The sequence below is a fragment of the Mobula birostris genome, chromosome 29 (genome assembly GCF_030028105.1).
Source record: "Mobula birostris isolate sMobBir1 chromosome 29, sMobBir1.hap1, whole genome shotgun sequence".
NCBI classification, from domain to species: domain Eukaryota; kingdom Metazoa; phylum Chordata; class Chondrichthyes; order Myliobatiformes; family Myliobatidae; genus Mobula; species Mobula birostris.
In genome coordinates this window covers 21,467,101-21,494,085 of record NC_092398.1, presented here as the reverse complement: position 1 = coordinate 21,494,085, position 26,985 = coordinate 21,467,101, and the positions used below count along the sequence as shown (strand labels likewise).

At 56.9% G+C, this 26,985-nt stretch overlaps 1 protein-coding gene across 2 annotated transcripts in view; it reads right to left on the bottom strand.

Annotated features, from left to right (window-relative positions):
• Positions 1 to 10,110: 10,110 nt before the first annotated feature.
• LOC140190087 (voltage-dependent L-type calcium channel subunit alpha-1F-like) overlaps positions 10,111 to 26,985 on the bottom strand; it is a 31,806-nt gene continuing 14,931 nt past the window's right edge. For both annotated transcript variants that reach the window (XM_072246556.1, XM_072246555.1), the window contains 12 exons: positions 25,621 to 25,748; positions 24,957 to 25,053; positions 23,787 to 23,889; positions 23,214 to 23,315; positions 21,838 to 21,965; positions 17,764 to 17,877; positions 16,601 to 16,800; positions 16,227 to 16,379; positions 14,693 to 14,844; positions 13,997 to 14,112; positions 10,986 to 11,270; positions 10,111 to 10,509 (listed from right to left, as the gene is read on the bottom strand). In XM_072246556.1, the coding sequence (XP_072102657.1) occupies positions 10,234 to 10,509; positions 10,986 to 11,270; positions 13,997 to 14,112; positions 14,693 to 14,844; positions 16,227 to 16,379; positions 16,601 to 16,800; positions 17,764 to 17,877; positions 21,838 to 21,965; positions 23,214 to 23,315; positions 23,787 to 23,889; positions 24,957 to 25,053; positions 25,621 to 25,748 (1,854 nt within the window). In that variant the 3' untranslated portion in view covers positions 10,111 to 10,233. The remainder of the gene's footprint in view (positions 10,510 to 10,985; positions 11,271 to 13,996; positions 14,113 to 14,692; positions 14,845 to 16,226; positions 16,380 to 16,600; positions 16,801 to 17,763; positions 17,878 to 21,837; positions 21,966 to 23,213; positions 23,316 to 23,786; positions 23,890 to 24,956; positions 25,054 to 25,620; positions 25,749 to 26,985) is intronic.

Below are 26,985 nucleotides of genomic sequence, written 5' to 3'. Positions count from 1 at the left end.
ACCGTGAATGGTGGGGAGTGTCGAGGGACAGAGGGAGCTCGGTGTACGAGGGCAGGACACACACTGTCAATGGTGGGGAGTGTCGAGGGACAGAGGGAGCTCGGTGTACGAGGGTAGGACACACCGTGAATGGTGGGGAGTGTCGAGGGACCGAGGGAGCTCGGTGTACGAGGGAAGGACACACACTGTCAATGGTGGGGAGTATCGAGGGACAGAGGGACTTCGATGTATGAGGGTAGGGCACACACCGTGAGTGGTGTGGAGTGTCGAGGGACAGAGGGACCTCGGTTGACGAGGGTAGGGCACACACTGTCAATGGTGGGGAGTGTCGAGGGACAGAGGGAGCTCGGTGTACGAGGGTAGGACACACACTGTGAATGGTGGGGAGTGTCGAGGGACAGAGGGACCTCGGTCGACAAGGGCAGGACACACACTGTGAATGGTGGGGAGTGTCGAGGGACAGAGGGACCTCGGTCGACGAGGGTAGGACACACACTGTGAACGGTGGAGCGTGTCGAGGGACAGAGGAATCTCGGTGTAGGAGGGTAGGACACACCGTGAGTGGTGTGGAGTGTCGAGGGACAGAGGGAGCTCGGTGTACGAGGGTAGGGCACACACTGTCAATGGTGGGGAGTGTCGAGGGACAGAGGGACCTCGGTCGACAAGGGCAGGACACACACTGTGAATGGTGGGGATTGTCGAGGGACAGAGGGAGCTCGGTGTACGAGGGTAGGACACACACTGTGAATGGTGGGGAGTGTCGAGGGACAGAGGGACCTCGGTCGACGAGGGTAGGACACACACTGTGAACGGTGGAGCGTGTCGAGGGACAGAGGAATCTCGGTGTAGGAGGGTAGGACACACCGTGAGTGGTGTGGAGTGTCGAGGGACAGAGGGAGCTCGGTGTACGAGGGTAGGGCACACACTGTCAATGGTGGGGAGTGTCGAGGGACAGAGGGACCTCGGTCGACAAGGGCAGGACACACACTGTGAATGGTGGGGATTGTCGAGGGACAGAGGGAGCTCGGTGTACGAGGGCAGGACACACACTGTCAATGGTGGGGAGTATCGAGGGACAGAGGGACTTCGATGTATGAGGGCAGGACACACCGTGAATGGTGGGGAGTGTCGAGGGACAGAGGGACCTCGGTGTACGAGGGTAGGACACACACCGTGAATGGTGGGGAGTGTCGAGGGACAGAGGAATCTCGGTGTAGGAGGGTAGGACACACCGTGAGTGGTGTGGAGTGTCGAGGGACAGAGGGAGCTCGGTGTACGAGGGCAGGACACACACTGTCAATGGTGGGGAGTATCGAGGGACAGAGGGAGCTCGGTGTACGAGGGTAGGACACACCGTGAATGGTGGGGAGTGTCGAGGGACAGAGGGAGCTCGGTGTACGAGGGTAGGACACACACTGTGAATGGTGGGGAGTGTTGAGGGACAGAGGGAGCTCGGTGTACGAGGGTCGGACACACACTGAATGGTGGGGAATGTCGAGGGACAGAGGGACCTCGGTGTACGAGGGTTGGACACACACTGAATGGTGGGGAGTGTCGAGGGACAGAGGGACCTCGGTCGACAAGGGCAGGACACACACTGTGAATGGTGGGGATTGTCGAGGGACAGAGGGAGCTCGGTGTACGAGGGTAGGACACACACCGTGAATGGTGGGGAGTGTCGAGGGACCGAGGGAGCTCGGTGTACGAGGGCAGGACACACACTGTCAATGGTGGGGAGTATCGAGGGACAGAGGGACTTCGATGTATGAGGGTAGGGCACACACCGTGAATGGTGGGGAGTGTCGAGGGACAGAGGGAGCTCGGTGTACGAGGGTAGGACACACACTGTGAATGGTGGGGAGTGTTGAGGGACAGAGGGAGCTCGGTGTACGAGGGTCGGACACACACTGAATGGTGGGGAGTGTCGAGGGACCGAGGGAGCTCGGTGTACGAGGGTAGGACACACACTGTGAATGGTGGGGAGTGTCGAGGGACAGAGGGACCTTGGTCGACAAGGGCAGGACACACACTGTGAATGGTGGGGAGTGTCGAGGGACAGAGGAATCTCGGTGTATGACGGCAGGACACACCGTGAATGGTGGGGAGTGTCGAGGGACAGAGGGAGCTCGGTGTACGAGGGTAGGACACACACCGTGAATGGTGTGGAGTGTCGAGGGACAGAGGGAGCTCGGTGTACGAGGGCAGGACACACACTGTCAATGGTGGGGAGTATCGAGGGACAGAGGGACTTCGATGTATGAGGGTAGGGCACACACCGTGAATGGTGGGGAGTGTCGAGGGACAGAGGGAGCTCGGTGTACGAGGGTAGGACACACACTGTGAATGGTGGGGAGTGTTGAGGGACAGAGGGAGCTCGGTGTACGAGGGTCGGACACACACTGAATGGTGGGGAGTGTCGAGGGACCGAGGGAGCTCGGTGTACGAGGGTAGGACACACACTGTGAATGGTGGGGAGTGTCGAGGGACAGAGGGACCTTGGTCGACAAGGGCAGGACACACACTGTGAATGGTGGGGAGTGTCGAGGGACAGAGGAATCTCGGTGTATGACGGCAGGACACACCGTGAATGGTGGGGAGTGTCGAGGGACAGAGGGAGCTCGGTGTACGAGGGTAGGACACACACCGTGAATTGTGTGGAGTGTCGAGGGACAGAGGGAGCTCGGTGTACGAGGGCAGGACACACACTGTCAATGGTGGGGAGTATCGAGGGACAGAGGGACTTCGATGTATGAGGGTAGGGCACACACCGTGAATGGTGGGGAGTGTCGAGGGACAGAGGGAGCTCGGTGTACGAGGGTAGGACACACCGTGAATGGTGGGGAGTGTCGAGGGACAGAGGGACCTCGGTGTATGAGGGTAGGACACACACTGTGAATGGTGGGGAGTGTCGAGGGACAGAGGAATCTCGGTGTAGGAGGGTAGGACACACACTGTCAATGGTGGGGAGTATCGAGGGACAGAGGGAGCTCGGTGTACGAGGGTAGGGCACACACCGTGAATGGTGGGGAGTGTTGAGGGACAGAGGGAGCTCGGTGTACGAGGGTAGGACACACCGTGAATGGTGGGGAGTGTTGAGGGACAGAGGGAGCTCGGTGTACGAGGGTCGGACACACACTGAATGGTGGGGAATGTCGAGGGACAGAGGGACCTCGGTGTACGAGGGTTGGACACACACCGTGAATGGTGGGGAGTGTCGAGGGACCGAGGGAGCTCGGTGTACGAGGGTAGGACACACACTGTGAATGGTGGGGAGTGTCGAGGGACAGAGGGACCTCGGTCGACAAGGGCAGGACACACACTGTGAATGGTGGGGATTGTCGAGGGACAGAGGGACCTCGGTCGACGAGGGTAGGACACACACTGTGAATGGTGGGGAGTGTCGAGGGACAGAGGGACCTCGATCGATGGGGGTAGGACACACACTGTGAATGGTGGGGAGTGTCGAGGGACAGAGGGACCTTGGTGTACGAGGGTAGGACACACACTGTGAATGGTGGGGAGTGTCGAGGGACAGAGGGACCTCGATCGATGGGGGTAGGACACACACTGTGAATGGTGGGGAGTGTCGAGGGACAGGGGGACCTCGGTGTACGAGGGTAGGACACACACTGTGAATGGTGGGGAGTGTCGAGGGACAGAGGGAGCTCGGTGTACGAGGGTAGGACACACACTGTGAATGGTGGAGAGTGTCGAGGGACAGAAGGATCTCGGTGTACGAGGGTAGGACATACCGTGAGTGGTGTGGAGTGTCGAGGGACAGAGGGATCTCGGTTGACGAGGGTAGGGCACACACTGTCAATGGTGGGGAGTGTCGAGGGACCGAGGGAGCTCGGTGTACGAGGGCAGGACACACACTGTCAATGGTGGGGAGTGTCGAGGGACAGAGGGACTTCGATGTATGAGGGTAGGGCACACACCGTGAATGGTGGGGAGTGTCGAGGGACAGAGGGAGCTCGGTGTACGAGGGTCGGACACACCGTGAATGGTGGGGAGTGTTGAGGGACAGAGGGAGCTCGGTGTACGAGGGTCGGACACACACTGTGAATGGTGGGGAATGTCGAGGGACAGAGGGACCTCGGTGTACGAGGGTAGGACACACACTGTGAATGGTGGGGAGTGTCGAGGGACAGAGGGACCTCGATCGACGAGGGTAGGACACACACTGTGAATGGTGGAGCGTGTCGAGGGCCAGAGGAATCTCGGTGTAGGAGGGTAGGACACACCGTGAGTGGTGTGGAGTGTCGAGGGACAGAGGGACCTCGGTTGACGAGGGTAGGGCACACACTGTCAATGGTGGGGAGTGTCGAGGGACAGAGGGAGCTCGGTGTACGAGGGTAGGACACACACCGTGAATGGTGGGGAGTGTCGAGGGACCGAGGGAGCTCGGTGTACGAGGGCAGGACACACACTGTCAATGGTGGGGAGTATCGAGGGACAGAGGGACTTCGATGTATGAGGGTAGGGCACACACCGTGAATGGTGGGGAGTGTCGAGGGACAGAGGGAGCTCGGTGTACGAGGGTAGGACACACCGTGAATGGTGGGGAGTGTTGAGGGACAGAGGGAGCTCGGTGTACGAGGGTCGGACACACACTGAATGGTGGGGAATGTCGAAGGACAGAGGGACCTCGGTGTACGAGGGTAGGACACACCGTGAATGGTGGGGAATGTCGAGGGACAGAGGGACCTCGGTCGACAAGGGCAGGACACACACTGTGAATGGTGGGGAGTGTCGAGGGACCGAGGGAGCTCGGTGTACGAGGGTAGGACACACACTGTGAATGGTGGGGAGTGTCGAGGGACAGAGGGACCTCGGTCGACAAGGGCAGGACACACACTGTGAATGGTGGGGAGTGTCGAGGGACAGAGGGACCTCGATCGATGGGGGTAGGACACACACTGTGAATGGTGGAGCGTGTCGAGGGACAGAGGAATCTCGGTGTACGAGGGTAGGACATACCGTGAGTGGTGTGGAGTGTCGAGGGACAGAGGGACCTCGATCGACGAGGGTAGGACACACACTGTCAATGGTGGGGAGTGTCGAGGGACAGAGGGAGCTCGGTGTACGAGGGTAGGACACACACTGTGAATGGTGGAGAGTGTCGAGGGACAGAAGGATCTCGGTGTAGGAGGGTAGGACATACCGTGAGTGGTGTGGAGTGTCGAGGGACAGAGGGATCTTGGTTGACGAGGGTAGGGCACACACTGTCAATGGTGGGGAGTGTCGAGGGACAGAGGGAGCTCGGTGTACGAGGGCAGGACACACACTGTCAATGGTGGGGAGTGTCGAGGGACAGAGGGGAGCTCGGTGTACGAGGGCAGGACACACCGTGAATGGTGGGGAGTGTCGAGGGACAGAGGGAGCTCGGTGTACGAGGGCAGGACACACACTGTCAATGGTGGGGAGTATCGAGGACAGAGGGACTTCGATGTATGAGGGTAGGGCACACACCGTGAATGGTGGGGAGTGTCGAGGGACAGAGGGAGCTCGGTGTACGAGGGTAGGACACACACCGTGAATGGTGGGGAGTGTCGAGGGACAGAGGGAGCTCGGTGTACGAGGGCAGGACACACACCGTCAATGGTGGGGAGTGTCGAGGGACAGAGGGACCTCGGTGTATGAGGGTAGGACACACACCGTGAATGGTGGGGAGTGTCGAGGGACAGAGGGAGCTCGGTGTACGAGGGTAGGACACACACCGTGAATGGTGGGGAGTGTCGAGGGACAGAGGGAGCTCGGTGTACGAGGGCAGGACACACCGTGAATGGTGGGGAGTGTCGAGGGACAGAGGGAGCTCGGTGTACGAGGGCAGGACACACACCGTCAATGGTGGGGAGTGTCGAGGGACAGAGGGAGCTCGGTGTACGAGGGCAGGACACACCGTGAATGGTGGGGAGTGTCGAGGGACAGAGGGAGCTCGGTGTACGAGGGCAGGACACACACCGTGAATGGTGTGGAGTGTCGAGGGACAGAGGGAGCTCGGTGTACGAGGGCAGGACACACCGTGAATGGTGGGGAGTGTCGAGGGACAGAGGGAGCTCGGTGTACGAGGGCAGGACACACACCGTCAATGGTGGGGAGTGTCGAGGGACAGAGGGACCTCGGTGTATGAGGGTAGGACACACACCGTGAATGGTGGGGAGTGTCGAGGGACAGAGGGAGCTCGGTGTACGAGGGTAGGACACACACCGTGAATGGTGTGGAGTGTCGAGGGACCGAGGGAGCTCGGTGTACGAGGGCAGGACACACACTGTCAATGGTGGGGAGTATCGAGGGACAGAGGGACTTCGATGTATGAGGGTAGGGCACACACCGTGAATGGTGGGGAGTGTCGAGGGACAGAGGGAGCTCGGTGTACGAGGTAGGACACACCGTGAATGGTGGGGAGTGTCGAGGGACAGAGGGAGCTCGGTGTACGAGGGTCGGACACACACTGAATGGTGGGGAATGTCGAGGGACAGAGGGACCTCGGTGTACGAGGGTAGGACATACTGTGAGTGGTGTGGAGTGTCGAGGGACAGAGGGACCTCGGTCGACAAGGGCAGGACACACACCGTGAATGGTGGGGAGTGTCAAGGGACAGAGGGAGCTCGGTGTACGAGGGTAGGACACACACTGTGAATGGTGGGGAGTGTCGAGGGACAGAGGGACCTCGATCGACGAGGGTAGGACACACACTGTGAATGGTGGAGAGTGTCGAGGGACAGAAGGATCTCGGTGTACGAGGGTAGGACATACCGTGAGTGGTGTGGAGTGTCGAGGGACAGAGGGATCTCGGTTGACGAGGGTAGGGCACACACTGTCAATGGTGGGGAGTGTCGAGGGACAGAGGGAGCTCGGTGTACGAGGGTAGGACACACACCGTGAATGGTGGGGAGTGTCGAGGGACCGAGCGTTGAAGCTCGGTGTACGAGGGCAGGACACACACTCAATGGTGGGGAGTGTCGAGGGACAGAGGGAGCTCGGTGTACGAGGGTAGGACACACCGTGAATGGTGGGGAGTGTCGAGGGACCGAGGGAGCTCGGTGTACGAGGGTAGGACACACACCGTGAATGGTGTGGAGTGTCGAGGGACAGAGGGAGCTCGGTGTACGAGGGTAGGACACACACCGTGAATGGTGTGGAGTGTCGAGGGACAGAGGGAGCTCGGTGTACGAGGGCAGGACACACACTGTCAATGGTGGGGAGTATCGAGGGACAGAGGGACTTCGATGTATGAGGGTAGGGCACACACCGTGAATGGTGGGGAGTGTCGAGGGACAGAGGGAGCTCGGTGTACGAGGGTAGGACACACCGTGAATGGTGGGGAGTGTTGAGGGACAGAGGGACCTAGGAGTACGAGGGTAGGACACACACTGTGAATGGTGGGGAGTGTCGAGGGACAGAGGGATCTCGGTTGACGAGGGTAGGACACACACTGAATGGTGGGGAGCGTCAAGGGACAGAGGGACCTCGGTGTATGTGGTTAGGACACACACTGTGAATGGTGGGGAGTGTCGAGGGGACAGAGGGACCTCGGTGTACGTGGTTAGGACACACACTGTGAATGGTGGGGAGTGTCGAGTGACAGATGGCAGAGAAGGAGTGCCAGCAGCCAGGGTGAGGGTGGGCTGTAATGTGGGTGCAGCCCCGAGACACCAGGCAAGGTCATTTGATTCCAAACAACTGGTTTATTGATCATTACAGAATGTCTCTCTGGTGCTTCCTGCTCCCTTCCCTCTTTCCCAGCCCTGATTCCCCTCTCCCTGCCCCCTTCCCACTCTCAGTCCACAATGAACAGCCATATCAGAATCAGGTTTATTATCACTGACACGTCATGAATTTTGTTTTTTTGTGTGGCGGCAGTACAGGGAATGCATAAAATTACTACGGTACTGTGCAAAAGTCTTAGGCACCCGCGCTGGAAATAAGCAGTGCTTGTAAAAAGTATTCACCCCCACCCCCGTGGAAGTTTTCACGTTTTATTGTTTTACAACGTTGAATCACAGTGGATTTAATTTGTTTTTTTGACACTAATCAACAGAAAAAGACTCTGCAGTGTCTTTTTCTCTCTCTTTCTCTGCACAGTGGCTTTTGGTCTTTCTTTCTTTGAGTGGATTATTTGGGTTTCATGCCTTGCAGCTGTCCGCGAGTAGACAAAGCTCAAGGTGTATAAAGCCTCTGCATTATATCCTGCTGTTGTATTCCATTTCTCTGAAAACGAATGCTCGCGTTGCACTGGCCTGCCCGATTACCAACTTCACTTGCAAGCTAACCTTTAGGGGATCCGGAGCGAAGGCGCGGAAGTCCCTTTGCGCCCCCAATTTGCTCCCCCTACTAACCCGCCCTTCCAAATTGGGATGATTAACAACTAAACAGTGCAAGAAAAGGGATGGAAGTGGCAACACACACAGAACGCCGGAGGAACTCAGCAGGTCAGGCAGCGTCTACGGGAAAAAATAAACAGTCAACGTTTTGGGCCAAGGCCCTTCTTCAGGACTGGGAAAGAGGGGAAAGGTGCCGGAATAAAAAGGGGAGGGGAAGGAGGCTAGCTGGAAGGTGAGAGGTGAAGCCAAGTGGGTGGGAAAGGTCAAGGGCTGGAGAGGAAGGAATCTGATTGGAGAGGAGAGTGGACCAGAGGAGAAAGGGAAGGCGAAGGGGACCCAGGGGGTTTGTGGGCAGGTGAGAAGAGGTAAAAGTTTAGAGAGAGGGATAGAGAAAGGATGAGTGGGAGGGGGGATTTTGGTTACTGGAAGGAGAAATTGATGGTCATGCCCTCAGGTTGGAGGCTACCCAGATGGAATACAAGGTGTTGCTCCTCCACGCCGAGGGGCTGCCTCATCTTGGCACGAGGAAGCTACGGGCCGACACGTCAGAATGGGAATGGGAATGGGAATTAAAATGTCTGGCCTCCGGGAAGTCCCGCTGGCGACTTGTGCTCGACCAGGCGGTCCCCCGATCTTCCAAGGTGAAAGCAGTCACCGACGTTTGCCTTTGCAACGCACTCCTTCGCTGGCGGCTAGCGGTGTTCCATGGGGGTCAGCGCAGGGTCCACGACGTCTCAGGTTAGGCCGCTGACGGAGGAGCTGATGGAACCGTGGCCGGGACTGCAGATGACACCAAGGGAAGGGGGAGTGCACAGGGACGGAAGGACTTGGACGAGTTGGGAGGGTGGGCAAAGTAGAGACGGATGGAATAGAGTGTGGGGTGATGCACTGTGGGGGGGAGGCTCGAGGTATCAATTATTTTGTTTCAATGGGGGGTGAGAGAGGGGGCGGGAAGGACAAGGGAGAGGGAGGGCAGGGAGATGGAGAGAGGGATGGAGGGGAGGTGACGGAGTGAGGTGGATGGAGGGAGCGGGGAGAGAGGGTGAGAGGGGTTTGGAGAGGAGGGACTGTGGGGGGGAGATACGGAGGGGGTGGGGGGATAACAAGGTAAGGATGGAGGAGAGGGGACAGAGGGAGAGGGAGAGAAGGAAGGAGAAGGGGAGAGAGTGAGGTGATAGGGTTAGAGATAGCAGGAGGGAAGGTGAGGCAGATAGAGGGGGGAGGGGGAAGGGAGAGGAAGTGAAGGGAGTGGGGAGAGAAGGGAGGGGGAGGGGAGAGAAGGGAGGGGGAGGGGAGAGAAGGGAGGGGGAGGGGGAGAGAAGAGAGGGGGAGAGAAGAGAGGGGGAGAGAAGAGAGGGGGAGAGAAGAGAGGGGGAGAGAAGAGAGGGGGAGAGGGAGGGAAGGGACGGGGAGGGGAGGGGGAGAGAAGGGAGGGGGAGAGAAGAGAGGGGGAGAGAAGAGAGGGGGAGAGAAGAGAGGGGGAGAGAAGAGAGGGGGAGAGGGAGGGAAGGGAGGGGGAGGGGAGGGGGAGAGAAGGGAGGGGGAGAGAAGGGAGGGGGAGAGAAGGGAGAAGGGGAGAGAGTGAGGTGATAGGGTTAGAGATAGCAGGAGGGAAGGTGAGGCAGATAGAGAGGGAGAGAGAAGAGAGGGGGAGAGGGAGGGAAGGGAGGGGGAGGGGGAGGGAAGGGAGGGGGAGGGGGAGGGGGAGAGAAGGGAGGGGGAGGGGGAGAGAAGGGAGGGGGAGGGGGAGGGGGAGAGAAGGGAGGGGGAGGGGGAGGGGGAGAGAAGGGGGAGGGGGAGGGAAGGGAGGGGGAGGGGGAGGGGAGAGAAGAGAGGGGGAGAGGGAGGGAAGGGAGGGGGAGGGGGAGAGAAGGGAGGGGGAGGGGGAGAGAAGGGAGGGGGCTGTTCAAAAGGAGGTGACACAGATCATCTCATCGCGCAGCTCATCCTCGGCGGGGCCGGGGGAGGCCTCCTCGTCAGAGCAGGGGTGTGGCCCACAGTCCCGGCGGCAGGGCACCCGTGGGTGGCTGGCGCCTGTCCCGTGCCGCCATCCCAGCAGGTCGCTGGCTGCGCTCTCCATCTCGTCCACCGTCATGTGGCAGGCGTCTGCGATCTCACGCTTGGCAAACGCCACAAACTTAGGGTCCCGGGCGTAGAGTTCCAGCCCCTCAGAGATCAGCACCTGTGGGGGGTGTAGAGAGAGAGAGAGAGAGTGAGAGAGAGTCTGGAGGTGGGAGGGTAGAGGGGGAGGGTAGGGGGGAGAGGGGGAGCGAGGGTGGCAGAGAGAGAGGGTGGCGGAGAGAGGGTGGCGGAGGGGCAGAGAGATACAGGGAAGTAAAAAGGGGGAGAGAAGGAGGGGGGAAGAGGAGAAAGGGGAAGATAGGAGAGATGGGGAAGAGAGTGGGTGAGAAGGAGAGGAGAAGAGGGGGTTTCGGGGAGATGGGAGAGAGTTTGCAGACAGAAGGGGAGCAAGAGGGGAACAAGTTAGAGAGAGGACGGGACAGAGAGAACTTGGAGAGAGAGGAGAAAGGGTTGAGAGAAGGGGTGAAGAGAGGGGTATGGGGTATTGTGGATTAGATCGAATGGGGCATTATATGTGCAGGGCATTAAAGGGGTGCATCATTGAAGGGACGGGACATTTAAGGGATGTACACTCACTGCCTCCACCAGACTGTCGGCGCTCCCTCGCTGCCCGTGGTAGGGGATGTCGGCGGCCCCCGGCACCCGGAGGGTGGGCGCGGCGTAGGTGCGGTAGGCGGGCGGCTCCGGGCTGTACCAGTGGCTGTGGGCCGGGGAGGGAGCGCCCAGCAGCCCCTTGCCCCAGGTCTCCTGGGGCTCCAGCAGCACCAGCGGGGCATACAGCAGTCGACTCCTCTTGGGCTGGGGAGGGGTGGCCCAGCCATGGGCGGAACCCTGGGAGGAGCTCTCACTGCCCACGTACCCCTGCGGGAAGGGAGGAGAGGTAGCTGAGGCAAGATTGACGTAAAGATCAGCTTGCACGTTCAAAGTACATTTATTGTGGAAGTTTACAGTATACACTTCGTACAACCTTACAGGCCGCCACAAAACCAAGAACCCATTAAAAGCAAGAGATGACCCATCAGACACCCAATATGAAGAGAGAGAACAAACAACCACTCAGAATTGAATTTCACGACACCAGGCATCACTGCAGCCGACCCAGGGGTTCGCAGAGACCGATTCAGAAGGCTTCAGTCCAGCTCAGAGATGAACAAACCCCGTGGAACAGTGAGTCAAATCTCGCCTCTGACCCCGACACTCTGACCATTTCAATCTGACCCGGCGCTTAACTCGTCCAAACCTCGGGCCGTTCCTTCCTCTCAGACTCGGGCTCTGTCACTTGATCAGACCTGACCTTTCCAATTTTGCTTGGCTCCTAAATCGAGCAAACCTTGGGTCATTTCTCGCCTTTGGGCTCGGGCTCTGTCACCTTGATAGGACCTGACCTTTCCAATTCGGCTGGCTCCGAAATTGACCAAACCTCGGGTCTTCCCTCGCTTCGGCACCGCCGCATTGCATGGCCTCCAGGTCCGCTCCGGCAACTCCAGCCCGGACACGCTCCGACCATCCTGCCCCCAGTGAAAAGCTCTGGTCACATCCGCAAAAATGCCAGGTTGTACGGGCGATTCAGTTCAGCTCCGACAGCGAAGCCGCAGGCCACCGTCTGCGGCAACCGATCGCCAGAAAGCTTGCGAACAACCGAGTATTCAGTTGTCTCCTCTGTTTCATCGCCCTCCAGCAAGTTGATGGTGAAACCAGCAGGTGGCGCCATCTTAAACCGGAAGCCAACGACCAGCGCAGTCCGGGGACGTGCCGGGGGGCCGCCCGCAAGGATCGCCAAAATGGCAGGCCCCCAACTTACTAGCCCCAGCTCAAGCGCTGTTGTAACGCGGGAGGAAAGCAGAGCACCCAGACGATACCCACGCGGTCATGGGGAGAGGGTTCACACTCCGTACGGAATCGAACCCTGACCGGTGGCTCAGCAAAGCAACGTGCTCACCGTTTGGGCGACCCTGTCTGAGCCGACCATGCGGTCAAAATAACTCGCCTCTTCTGCCTGCACGCGGTCCATTTCCTGCGCATCCACGTGCCCATCCCCACCCAGGGCATCCTCTCGTCTCGCCGCTGCCATCAGGAAGGTGGTACAGGAGCCTCAGGACCCACACCACCAGGATCAGGAGCACGAATTACCCCTCAACCATCAGGCTCTTAAACCAGAGGCAATAACGTCACTCAACTTCACTTGCCCCCTCATTGGAATGTCCCCATGACCAATGGACTCACTTTCAAGGACTCTTCATCTCACTTTCTTGATATTAATTGCTTATTTATTTTTTATTATTATTATTATTATTCTTTCTTTTTGTATTTTCCCAGTTTGTTGACCTTCTGTACTCTGATTGAACACCCCAGTTGGGCAAGTCTTTCACTGATTCTGAATGGTGGCAAGAGAGGAGGTGTCGTTTACAGGGATACGTGCCGGGTGGGAGGGATGTATGGACCAGGGAGTCGCGGAGCAAACAATTTGCCACCATTCAGGGCCCCAAGCTGTCCTTCCAGGTGAGGCAACACTTCACTTGCGAATCTGTTGGGGTCATCTATTGCATCCGGTGCTCCCAGTGCGGCCTCCTCTACATCGGTGAAACCCGACGCAGATTGGGGGACCACTACGTCGAGCACCTCCACTCCATCCACCTCAACAGACAGGATCTCCCGGTAGCCACCCACTTCAACTCTGCTTCCCATTCCCATTCGGATATGTCCATACATGGCCTCCTCTACTGCCATGATGAGGCTAAACTCAGGTTGGAGGAGCAACACCTTATATACCGTCTAGGTAGTCTCCAGCCCCTTGGTATGAACATAGAATTCTCCAACTACCAGTAATTCCCTCCCCCTCTCTTCCTCTATCCCTATTTCACTCTGCCCCTCCCCCAGCTGCCTATGACCTCCCTCATGGTTCCGCCTCCTTCTACTAACCATTGTGTTTTCCCCTATTCCTTCTTCACCTTTCCTGCCTATCACCTCCCTGCCTTCCTTCCCCCACCCCTTTATCTTTCCCCTTACTGGTTTTTCACCTGGAACCTACCAGCCTTCTCCTTCCCACCCTCCCCGCACCTTCTTTATAGGACCTCTGCCTCCTCCCTCTACAGTCCTGACGAAGGGTTCCGGCCCAAAATGTCGACTGATCGTTTCCACGGATGCTGCCCGACCTGCTGAGTTCCTCCAGTGTGTTATGAGCGTTGCTTTGACCCCAGCATCTGCAGAGTATTTTGTATCCCCAAACTAATCCCACTGTCCCACTCTCTCCCCACAGCCCTGTGTCAGTCCCCAAACTAATCCCACTGTCCCACTCTCTCCCCACAGCCCTGTGTCAGTCCCCAAACAAATCCCACTGTCCCACTCTCTCCCCACAGCCCTGTGTCCAGCCCCAAACTAATCCCACTGTCCCACTCTCTCCCCACAGCCCTGTGTCAGTCCCCAAACAAATCCCACTGTCCCACTCTCTCCCCACAGCCCTCTGTCAGTCCCCAAACTAAACCCACTGTCCCACTCTCTCCCCACAGCCCTGTGTCAGTCCTCAAACTAATCCCACTGTCCCACTCTCTCCCTGGATGCAATGTCGGTCCATGGAGTTTGCAAGTTACCGGCTGTGACACTGTGCGTCGAGGAAGACTGTGTTGCTGGTAGGTCCCCGGAATAGGGATATCATCCTTACTTTCTTGCCGAGCGAGACACTGGATTCGGAAATTCGGTTTCCGACCTGTGTGAGTGTAAGGAGAAGTACTCTTTTCACTACTACGAACTAACAGCCTCTACGAACGGACACGGGCTGTGGAGAGAGAGTGGGACAGTGGGATTAGTTTGGGGACTGACACAGGACTGTGGGGAGAGAGTGGGACAGTGGGATTAGTTTGGGGACTGACACTGGACTGTGGGAGAGAGTGGGACAGTGGGATCAGTTTGGGGACTGACACAGGGCTGTGGGGAGAGTGTGGGGCAGTGGGGTTAGTTTGGGGACTGACACTGGGCTGTGGGGAGAGAGTGGGACAGTGGGATCAGTTTGGGGACTGACACAGGGCTGTGGGAGAGAGTGGGGCAGTGGGATTAGTTTGGGGACTGACACAGGGCTGTGGGGAGAGAGTTGGACAGTGGGATTAGTCTGGGGACTGACACAGGGCTGGGGGAGAGAGTGGGACAGTGGGATTAGTTCGGGGACTGACACAGGGACTGCGGGGTGAGTGTACGGCAGTGGAATTAGTTTTGCTTTTCCCGGAGATCTGGTCTAATCGCTCTCTCCCTCCCCACCCAGTGAAGAGCTCTGCTCGGAAGAGATCCCCCACCTGGCGGTGTTGGCGGCAGTAACCGCCTGCGGGGCCGGTGTTTCCCCTCTGTCTGGACGGCAACCGGCCTGTGATGATTCTCAGTGCGTCGGGCCGCCGGCGGTGTCTCCTGCATGCCGCGGTACGCCTCATTCTCATCCCAGTCCATCGGCCTGTTGTGGGGCAGGACATTTTCGTTTAGTTACGGGACTGGACGAGAGGGGGAGAAAGGGATAGAGGGATAGAGGGAGGGCGAGAGGGTGGGAGAGAAGTGGAGGGGTATTGGGAAGGGTTGAGTGGGGAGACGGGGGTGGAGTCAAGGTGGATATGGATGGGAGAGGTAGAGAGGGGGAAGAGGTGGAGGGGAGGGGGAAAGCTGCTGATGGATGAGAGGGTTGGAGGGCAGTTGGGGAGAGAGGGTTGGAGGGCAGTTGGGGAAGAGAGGTGGGCACAGATTAAGTAGGTGGGGAGAGCAGTGGAGAGGAACAGAGAGGGAGGTGAGGGAGAGGTGGGTATGGGGAGAGAGAGAGTTGAAGGGGGCGAGAGGTGGAGATGGGGGAGAGAAGTGGAGAGGGGGGTTGAGGGGGAGATGCAGTTTGAGAGAGAGATAAGGGTAGAGACAGACAGATGTGAGGGAAGAAATAGAGGGAGGAAGACAGATGTGGTGAGAGAGGAAGGTGGAGAGAGACAGAAAGAGAGGTGGGGAGGAGGGAGAGACGCGGAGAGAGAAAGAGAGTGATCAGTTGTGGTCGAGTGGGGGCAGAGAGAGAGAGTTGGAGTGAGGTGGAGGAGGAAGAGACAGATAACAAGCTGCAGGCTGGAGGAACCCATTGACTCGGTGAGATTTCCAGAAGGCATATGACACGGTACCACATCGAAGTTTATTGGGATAGATAAACACTTGAGGTGTTGGACCTAATGTGGACCTAACGATGACTGGCTGGGTAGGGCAGGGGTCCACAGTTGAGACAAATGTTGGTGTGTTGTGGGTAGCGAGGAAGGTTGTCAAAGGATAGAGCAGGAGATGGATCAGCTGGAAAGCTGGGCAGAGAGCTGGCAGATGGAGATTAATGCCGATATGTGTGAGGGTTCAAATTCCATCCGCCAGCTCTCCGAGTTTAGGAAGACAAACCGGGGCTGGATGGGTACAGTAAGTGGTGGGGTGCCAAGGACAGGGGTTCAGGTCCATAGTTCCCCGGCAGTGTTAACTCAGGTCGATTCGGTTGTGGAGAGGCATATAGTTTTCATAGGTTGGAGCAATGGATCATAAGGGTTGGGATGTTGCGTTGCATTTTGACAAATGCTGCAACTTCGGAAATGTGGTGAGGTAGGAGCATTGTGCTGTGGGAGGGGCCGGTGGGGAGGGAGCATTGCGCAGAGGGGGATGGTGATGAGGGAACGCCGCGTTGTGGGGGGTGGTAGTTGGTGACAGTGAGTGCTGTAGGAGCGGTGGCGAGGAGGGAGCGGCTGGCGAGGAGGGAGCGGCTGGCGAGGAGGGAGGGGCCGGCGAGGAGGGAGGGGCCGGTGAGGAGGCAGATGACACCCCCACTCTCACCTCTCCCTGGACACTTCGCTCTCATTGTCCTCGTCCCGGCTGTAGTAGCCCTGCTCGCCAGAGAGGTGGTCCTCTGCCGACCCCTCCGCTGGTGCCGGGTCCCCTTTCCGCAGAATTGGCGGGACGTCCTTCCCCGAGGAATCTCTCCTGGAGCTGGAGAGGGACGGGAAGATGTTCAGAGGATCAGGAGACCCCTCGAGCCCACCCACCTCCTCTTACCACCCCTTCCCCATTGAGCAGGTGAACAAAGGGGGAAAGGGGGGTGTGGCTAGTCTGGGAGGGAGCGATGCCTAATGGAGTCCAACAGCCCTGTTGACCTGAGGCTCCTGAGGGAGAGGGTGAAGGGAATGGGGGGGGGGTGGATACACACTGACCTGTTGGCGCTTCCCCTCCTGTTGGGGCTGTTCAGAGGCTCCTTGTCGTTACCCTCGTGGTCCCCAGCCTGCCCCTCCTGAGGTGGGGAGCCTCTGCCGATATGGTGAGGAGCGGCCTCGTTCCCGGCATTGGCACGAGCTAGGCTCATGACGGAGTGTGTGGAGTCTGCCGAAGTCTGGGAACACCGCCTCTGCAAGTTCTGAAGGGTCGAGACAGAGTAGACACAGAGAGAAGCCCCCAACACACCGTCCCATCACACACTCCCAGGGTCAGACACTGAGTGAAGCTCCCTCCACACCGTCCCATCACACACTCCCGGGGTCAGACACAGATTGAAGCTCCCTCCACACCGTCCCATCACACACTCCCGGGGTCAGACACAGAGTGAAGCTCCCTCCACACCGTCCCATCACATACTCCCGGGGTCAGACACTGAGTGAAGCTTCCTCCACACCGTCCCATCACACACTCCCGGGGTCAGACACTGAGTGAATCTCCCTCCACACCGTCTCATCACACACTCCTGGGGTCAGACACAGAGTGAAACTCCCTCCACACTGTCCCATCACACACTCCCGGGGTCAGACACTGAATGAAGCTTCCTCCACACCGTCCCATCACACACTCCCGGGGTCAGACACAGAGTGAATCTCCCTCCACACCGTCCCATCACACACTCCTGGGGTCAGACACAGAGTGAATCTCCCTCCACACCATCCCATCACACACTCCTGGGGTCAGACACAGAGTGAAACTCCCTCCACACCGTCCCATCACATACTCCCGGGGTCAGACACTGAGTGAAGCTTCCTCCACACCGTCCCATCACACACTCCCGGGGTCAGACACAGAGTGAATCTCCCTCCACACCGTCCCATCACACACTCCCGGGGTCAGACACAGAGTGAATCTCCCTCCACACCGTCCCATCACACACTCCTGGGGTCAGACACAGAGTGAAGCTCCCTCCACACCGTCTCATCACACACTCCCGGGGTCAGACACTGAGTGAAGCTCCCTCCACACCGTCCCATCACACACTCCCGGGGTCAGACACAGAGTGAAGCTCCCTCCACACCGTCCCATCACACACTCCCGGGGTCAGACACAGAGTGAAGCTCCCTCCACACCGTCCCATCACACACTCCCGGGGATGACACACCTGGTAGGGAGCATCCTCCCCGTGTATCTCCTCCTCTTCCATCTCTTCCTGCAGGTCACATGATATTGCCCGGCGTATCTCCGGTCCAATGTCCTGCAGAGTCCGCAGACCAGCCTGCTCCCGGGGAGAGTGAGGGGTGGGGGTCGATGGGGGTCAACAAGATGGTGAGTGGAATCTTTCTCTGCTGCACCCACCTGTCTGGCTGTGGACTGTAGGCACAGCCCTTCATCAAATACACTTCTTGTTCCTTTGAGGATATCTCCTTCCCCACCCTCAGCTGAAGACCATATGACATAGGAGCTGAATTAGGCCATTCGGCCCATTGATTTATTTTCCCTTTCAACCCTGTTCTCCTGCCTTCTCCCCATAACCCTTGATGCCCTGAATAATCAAGAATCTATCAACCTCCGCTTTAAATATACCCAATGACTTGGCCTCCACAGCCGACTGTGACAATCAGTTCCAAAGATTCACCATCTGGCTGAAGAAATTCTTCCTCACTCTCCATTCTAAATGGACATCGCTCTATTCCGAGGCTGTGCCTTCTGGTCCTAAACTCTCCTAGCAAAGGAAACATCCTCTCCACCACCACTCTATTGAAGCCTTTCAATGTTCGATAGGTTTCAATGAGATCCTCCCTCATTCTTCTAAACTCCAGCGAGTACGGGCCCAGAGACATCAAACGCTCCTCGTATGTTAATCCTTTCATTCGCGATATCGTTCTTGTGAATCTCCTCTGAACCCTCTCCAATGCCAGGACACGCTTTCTTAGATACGGGCCCAAAACTGCTCACAATACTGCAAGTGCGCTCTGACCAACACCTTATGAAGCCTGGGTATTCCAGTCCTCTTGAAATGAAACATCTACCTGTCCCCTCTATCTACTGCGCTCAGTACATGCTCAGTTAACTCCAGTACGATCGTCAAACAGGACCTGCCCTCCAAATCCAAACCTCCACCAACTTTTGTGTCTGCGAAGCTACTGGTCAGTTCACCGATCACAGTAAGCAACAGGTCCAACCATCGGTTACAGCCGGCCGCGACCACCTGGCTTCAGTTGATTTGAGTAAACAGGGAGGAGTGCACACCCCGCCTGTGTCTGTGGTGCAGAGGGCGAGAGGGTCGAGAGCATCGAGACCCGGAGCCGAGAACGTCACTGACAAGTTCTCCTGATCCGACCACGTAGACGGTGCAGTCAAGAGGTCTCGCCGGCGCCTCTACGTCCTCAGGAGTTGAGGAAATTCGGCCCGTCCCTGACAGCTACAGACGCGTCGCTAGAAAAGCATCCTATTCCGATCCGTCAGAGCTCAGTACGGCGACTGCTCCGTCCCTGATGGACACAGATCACGGAAACCAGCCTCCCCTCCAAGGACTCTTCCTGCTGTCTCGGTAAAGTAGCCAGCACAGTCAAAGACCCCACCCACCCCGGACATTGTCTTTTCTCCCCTCCCCATCGGACAGAAGATACAAAAGCCCAAAAGCACATCCTGCCAGGCTGAAGGACAGCCTCTACCCCGCTGTTGAATGGACCTCTCATAGGTTAAAAGGTGGGCGCGTGATCGCCCAGTTTACTTAGTCGTAGCCCTTCACCTTGTCTGCCTGCACTACACTTTCCCTGTGACTATAACACTTCATACTGTGCTCTGTTTTCCCTTTGTACCACCTTGATATATTGACGTATGGAATGATCAGTCTGGATGGCAATAGTGAACCCATCTCTCCTGACTTCTGGACAGACAGAGGTTGGCATCGAACTGGGGGGCAGTTAACACGAAGGTTGTTGATAGTGTGGAAAGCATGGCACCTACTTTCTCAGGAGTTTACAGAGATTCAACACGACATCTATAACTTTGACAAACTTCTCCAGATGTGTGGTGGAGAGTATGTTGGTTGGTTGTATCTCGGCCTGATGTGGAAACATCAATGCCCTTGAACAGAAAATCCTACAACAAGTAGTGAATTCAGCCCAGTCTATCATTGGTAAAGCCCTCCCCCCTACTGAGCACATCTACGCAAATCCATCATCAGAGACCACCCCACCACCCAGGCCATGCTCTCTTCTCACTGCCGCCATCGGGAAGAAGGTACAGGAGCCTCAGGACCCACACCACCAGCTATTACCCCTCAACCATCAGGCTCTTGAACCCAAGGGGATAACCACTCAACTTCACTTGCCCCATCTTCGAAATGTTCCCACAACCCTGGACTCACTTTCAAGCTCTCTCCATCTCACATTCTCGATATTTACTGCTTATTGTTGTTGGTTCTTCTTTTTGTATGGTGTCTTCGTCCCTCTGGATGAATGCCCAGGTTGATTCTGTTACGGTTATTACTCTACAGGTTTGTCGTGTGTTGTCGTTCCTTTCCCTGCCTTGTAGCGCATCGGGGCAACCTTGCCGTTTCTTTAGAATTTGTCTGTAGTTTACAAGGCTGAGTTGCTACCTCGACCCAGCACGGATGGAAAGCACGCAAGGTGCCGGCCCAGTTCGAACCCGGGGCCACTTGCCTCAAAGTCCGGTTTAGATGTGACTAAACCAGCCTGTTGTTTTGAAAATAAATCTCAGGGTTGTGAATGGTGACACGTATGTAGTTTGATAATAAATTTACTTTGAACGTTGATTGTGGAAGGTTACTATGAAACACTGACAGGATGCAGAGCTGGGCTGAGAAGTGGCAGATACAGTTTAACCAAGGAAAGTGTGAACTGATTCATTTTGGAGGGTTGAGCTTGAGGGCAGATTACGGGGTCAATGGCAGGATTCTTAGCAGTGTGGAGAAACAGAGGTCCATGTCCACAGATCCCTCAAGGTTGCCGTGCAAGTGGATAGGCTGGTTAAAAAGGCATACGGTCTGTTGGCCTTCTTTAGTCAGGGAATTGACTTCAAGAACCACAAGCTAACGTTGCAGCTCTATAAAACTCTGGCAGAACCACACTTGGTGTATTGTGTTCAGTTATGTCGCCTCATTATAAGAAGGATGAGGAAACTTTAGAGAGGGTGCAGAGAAGATTTACCAGGTCGTTGGCTGGATTAGAGAGAATGTGTCATAAGGATAGGTTGTGCAAGCTGGGACTTCTCACTCTGGAGCGAAGGAGGATGAGAAGAGACGTGTGTAAGATTGTAAGTGGCATCAACAGAGCGGACAGCTAGCACCTTTTCCCAAGAGCGGAAATGGCTAATATGCGAGAGTGTAACTTTAAGGTGATTGCAGGAAAGTATGGAGGGGGGGGGATGTCAGAGGTAGATTCTTAACACAGAGAGTTTTAGGTACGTGCAGTGAACTGCCAGAGGACATTTTAGAAACTCTTAGATAGGCAAATGAGGGCTACGTAGGAGGGAAGGGTTAGATTGCTCTAAGAATAGGTTAATGGAATAGGCTTTGCCTGCTGCTGGCGACCGAGGCTGAGGTCGAAGTGTTCGGCAGAGATGGTGCTCAGTACTCGGTGTCGGAGGGGTGAAAGGAGGCTCGAAGTTTTCGGACAACTCAGAGTCGGACTGTGGTCGGGCATGGCAGGAAGAGTATTCTTCCTTCTCCCGTCTGCGTGAGATGTGGGACATTTGAGAGACTTTGAACTTTTTTACTGTGCCGTAGCCTATTCTTCATCAAGTTATGGTATTGTTGCACTGTTGTAACTATATGTTATAATTAGGTGGTTTTTGTTAGTTTTCAGTGTTGGTCTGTCCTGTGTTTCTGTGATATCACACCGGAGGAATATTGTATCATTTCTTAATGCATGCATTACTAAATGACAATAAAAGAGGACCGCTTGTCCTCATAATCTAATCTAATCTAAATGGTTGCACAACATTGTGGGCCGAAGGGCCTGTATGTTCACCTGTTGCTCCCGGGAGAGGAAGGTGGGGAAGAAGATTGTGGGACCCTCCCAGGTCAGAGATGACCCACAATCGCAACCAGACCCCTAGTTTTTGTTCCATATCCCAAGTTTATCCTGCACCATCATTCCGGAATCCTGGACTCGCGAGGACGGCTCCAGATCCCAGATCCTGGGAGGGTGGAAAGGAGGGGTGGCAGCTGAAGTCTCAGCTGTTCGACTGGGAGCGGCGGAGGACCCACCTGCAGCGTTGTCGAGTTGCAGAGCTCGGAGTGGCTCAGCATCCCCTTCTCCTTCCTCTTCCTGAACTTCCGGAAGTAATCCTGGATCAGGAAGGTGGCGTAGAACTTCCCAACTGTAACTTCCTCGTCTGTGGGGCGGTGGGGGGGGAGAGACAGAAAGAGAGCACACGGAGAGAGTATAGAGGTTGAAGGGATAAGGGGAGAGGAGAGAAGTGGAGAGGGGTGAGAGGAGGGAGGAAGAGGGATGTAGAGAGAGACAGGAAAAATGGAGAGTGCATGAAATGGACAGAGAAGGGAGGAAGAGAGGGGGGAAGGAGAGAGAGAAAGAGAGGGGAGCAGAGGGAGAGAGGGTGTGAATAGAGGGAGAGAGAAGGAGAGAGAGTGAGAATAGAGGGAGGGAGGGAGAGAGAGGGTAAGAGAATGGGGAGAATGGGGAGAGTGAGGAGGGATAAAGAGAAAGGGGAAGAGAAAGAGGGAGAAAGTGGATGAGGGGGGATATAGAGTAGAGAAAGAAGGACAGGGAGAGAAGGGAGGAAAGGAGAGAGAGGAGGAGAAAGGGAATGTGAAAATGGTGGGTGAAAGAGAGTGATGGTGGGGGCAGAGAGAGGGAATGGAAGAGAGAGAAATGGAGAGAATGAGATATATGGGAATGGATGAGGAGAGAGTGATGGAGACAGAGACTGGCAGAGAGTGAGAAGGGAAGATGGGGAGGTGAACCCTGACCAGTGACCTCAGTCTTGATCCCAACCAGTGATGGGTGGAGAAGTGCAGAGTGATTGATGGAGAGCTGCCCAATGACTGGTGCAGATCTAGACAGGAATTGGTGGACTTGCTCAGTGATTGGTTGAAAGTGACCCAGAGATTGGTGGAGAGCTGCCCAGTGCTTGGTTGAGAGCTGCCCAGGATTGGTTGAGAGCTGCCCAGGATTGGTGGACCTGCCCAGGATTGGTGGAGGGCTGCCCAGGATTAGTGGAGGGCTGCCCAGGATTAGTGGAGGGCTGCCAAGTGATTGGTTAAGAGCTATCCAGGATTGGTGGAGAGCTGCTCAGTGATTGGTTGAGAGCTACCCAGGGATTGGTGGACCTGCCCAGGATTGGTGGAGAGCTGCTCAGTGACTGGTTGAGTGCTGCCCAGGGATTGGTGGACCTGCCCAGGATTGGTGGAGAGCTGCTCAGTGACTGGTTGAGTGCTGCCCAGGGATTGGTGGACCTGCCCAGGATTGGTGGAGAGCTGCTCAGTGACTGGTTGAGTGCTGCCCAGGGATCAGTGATTAGTCCAGGGATCGTTGAAGAGAGCTACACAGCAAGTGGGCAGGGATTAGTGAACATCCGCGTCGCGACTGGTGGGCCCCAGGAGGCAGAGTCTGAGCTACTGACCTTCAGGCGGTGGAATGATCTCGTCCAGGACCTTGGGCTTGGTGCGTTTCCAGATCTTACGGATCACGGCCCTTAGCTCGGTGTTCGCCTGCTCCAGGTTACCTACCCCATGAGTACAGACAGCAATGAGGCCCTTCTGTCCCAGGGCATGGGTCCATCCCGCTCACAGAGACAGGGAGAGGTGTGTGTGGGGGGGTCAGAGACAGGGAGGGGTGTAGGAGAGGCGGAGGGGTCACAGAGACGGGGAGGGGTGTGGGGGGCTCACAGAGACGGGGGGGTGTGGGGGTCACAGAGTCAGGGTGGGAGGGAGTCACAGAGATGGGTAGGGATGTAGGGAGAGAGGGGGGTCATAGAGTTGGGGAGGGAGGGGGGTCACAGAAATGGGGAGGGGTGTAGGGGAGAGAGGGGGTCACGGAAATGGGGAGGGGTGTAGGGGAAGGAAGGGGTCATGGAAATGGGGAGGGGTGTAGGGGAGGGGTGTAGGGGAGGGGGGGTCACAAAGACAGGGAGGTGTAAGGGATTACAGAGACAGGGAAGGATGTAGAGGAGGGTGGGGGGGAGTCACAGACCCACCTTCAGTTTTGATCTTCAGTGCAGTCCTGACCAGAGCGAAGAGGGTGGCGTTGAACGAGACGGTCCCGTCCGAGTTTAGGGGCATGTTCATGGCAACCAGTCTCTGCGTGGTTGAGGGACAAACAGTTGGTGCAGAAACAGGCCCTTCAGCCCATCATATCTCTGCCAACCCATCTGCACGCATCTCGTTCCCCAGCACTGGGTCCGTCTCTTTCTTTGTCTTGGCAATTTAAGTGCCTGTCCTGATCCTTCTTCAATGTTGTGAAAGTCTCTGCCTCCCACCACCCCCCTCAGGCAGAGCGTTCCAAATGCAACCCCCAGGGGGGGGGTAATAATCCCCTCTCAACCCCTCATCCTGAATGCCCCCTGGGTTTGGACACCTCTGTCACGGGGAGAAGTTCCCTACTGTCACACCCTGTGTCTGCCCCTCGTCATTCTGTCCACCTCTATCAAGTCCCCCCTCAGCCTCATCCGCTCCAGGGAGAACAGACCCAGCCTCTCCGGTCTCTCCTCATAACCGAAACATCCTGGGGAATCTCCTCTGCACCCTCTCCAGTGCAGTAGCACTCCTTCCTGTAGTGTGGAGACCAGAACCGGACACTGAACTCCAGCTGTGGGCTGACCAATGGGTCATGAAGTTGTATCATCACCTCCCTGCTCTTTAACTGGGTCCCGGCTAATGAAGGCAGATACTGTATCCCAGACACACTCCTCACCACCTTAGAGAAGAGAAACGACTCGCTGTTCTTTGGTTCTGGGGTCAGAGACCCCCGCTCTGGGTTCCTGGGACCCCGGGGAGAATGTGAGTGGAGTACTGTGGACAAATCTGGGCTCCTTCACCCCCTTCCCTCCCTCTCTCCCTCCCATCCTTCACCTTTCCCCCTGCTCTCTTTCATCCCCTCTTTCCTTGATCTACCTCTCCCTCTCTGTCTTTCCCCCTCTATCCCTCTCCTCCTTTATCCCAATTTACCCTCCTCTCCTACTCCCGTCCCCTCACTCTCTTCCTCCTCTCCCCTCACTCCTAATCCCCCCTTTCTCCTTCTCACTCTCCTCTCCTCCTCCCTCTCCTCTTTCACTCCATCTTTCCCCTCTCCCCCACTCCCTTCCCTCCCTCCCCTCCCTCCTACCCTCCCATCCCTCCCCTCCCTCTTCCCCCCCACCAACACTCACCTTGCAGGCCACCCGGTGGGGACACAGCTTCCCGAATCCAAGGGGGGGCTGGATCCTCCTGAGAAGTGTCACCACGTCCAGGTGCTTGATCCGGCCCCTGAGGTGGAGGGAGGGAGGGAACCAGGAACGTTCAGGTCCCGGGATAAACCACTGGGAGCTGGCCGGCGGCCCCCTCTCCCCCGCGTCAACAGCAGGCGAAGGCACAACCCGACCGGGACCCCGGGCAGCATCCTGAACTCTGCCCCGTCTCCGGGATTATCCGGGCAGCGGGGTGGGTCACCTTCCCAACAGGAAGTGCCGGGAATCTAGAACGTGCCCCAGTACGGCGATGCTGTGCACACAGCAAGGTGGAGGGGGTAGAAAATCTTCACCTCGGATCCCTCCTGCTGCCTGGAGCTCGTTCCTTGCCGCCCCTCCTGAAGTGCAGCACCCCCTCGACATTCCCTCCTCGCGGCCCCTCCCACACCATGACCCTTGACCTCCCCAACTCCCAGGGGTCGGTTCTGACCTTTCGGCCTGCTATTATGGGATCTGACTGTGCACTAACCACCCCAAATCGTCGGCCCCGGATTGCCCTGGACGCGGAGGAGAATGTGCCCCCCCCCCCGGCTCCATTCCCGTCACCAAGCCGCGCAGCCCCCTCCCCCTCCCGGCGGGGTCTTACTTTGCCTCGGGGTCGTACTCGGACCAGATCCTCTTGAACTCGTCCAGGTGGTGGGGGCCCAGGATGGACCAGTCGCGGGTCAGGTAGTCGAAGTTGTCCATGATGACCGCCACGAAGAGGTTGATGATCTGGGGAGGGGGGACGGTGCACAGAAAGAGCCCACAGGGTCAGGGAGTAAATGGCTCTCCCCTTCCCTCCAGCGCCCACCTCTTCTAACCGGCCTCGTCCTCCCAGGGCAAACGTTTAAATTTTCAGGGATTAATTAGATCCATTGCCGATTACAGTTCCCTTTCGCAGATTAATTTTTATTTTGAGATTTGGCACAGTAACAGGCCCCTTCCAGCTCAAGGAACCCACGCCGCCCAAGTACTGATTAACCCAACCCGCGAGTTCAGACTGTGGGAGGAAATCGGAACGCGCGGTCACGGGGAGAACGTACAAACTCCTTGCAGACTGCGGCGGGAATCAAACCCAGGTCTCTCACCACTGCGCCTGCCCTTTTTCCCCCCGTACAGTACAGGGGCAGGCCTTTTGGCCCATCTAATTCATCCAATCCTGGCTTTCTGCCTTGACCCATCCACCTGCACCGAGACCGTACCCCAACTATCCATGTCCCTCTGCAATCGAACCACTTCAGCTGGCAGCTCGTCCCACGCTCTCTGGGTGAAGAAGTCAAACATCTCACCCTTCACCCTTAACCCACAACCTCTCGTTCTAGCCTCACCCACCCTTAGCCGGAAAAAACAAACCCCCTCTACACCGGAGAGCAGGCGCTGAAGGTGAGAGGGGGCAAGTTCGGGGGCGACGTGCGCGGAGCAAGTAGTTTTATACGGAGAGTAAATTGCGCTGCCAGAGACAGGTACAATACCGACGTTAAGGAGGGTCTTTAGCTAGGCATGTGAGTCTTCAGAGAGTACAGGGATTATGGGCCACATGCAGAAAGGTTTTATTTATCAAAATATTGAAAGGGACGGTGAAATGTGTTTGAGCGGGGCGATCGATGCGGTCTGGGGGTGCTTTGGCGGAGGATGCTCTGCCCTGCGGCCTGCAGTGGGCGACTGGCGCGACGCTGAACTAAACCCAAGCGAATACTCCTGGGCTTCCGGCTTTAAGTTTGATATTCTAGGCATTGTCCACCTGCTTTTTGCCGTTGGCGCTATTGGCGCGTTGGGGGGGGGGGTTGATGTTTCCTTTGAACGGGTTCTATGGTGTCCCCTTGTTACGGGAGGACGCACCTCAGAGCTGTATACCGTATACAAACTTTGGCAATCAATGTACATTGAATCTTTGCTTGTGTCAACGTTAACGCAGTCCGAGGATGTGCCGAGGTTGGGGGTGGGGGGGGGGAGCCCACAGGCGTCGCCA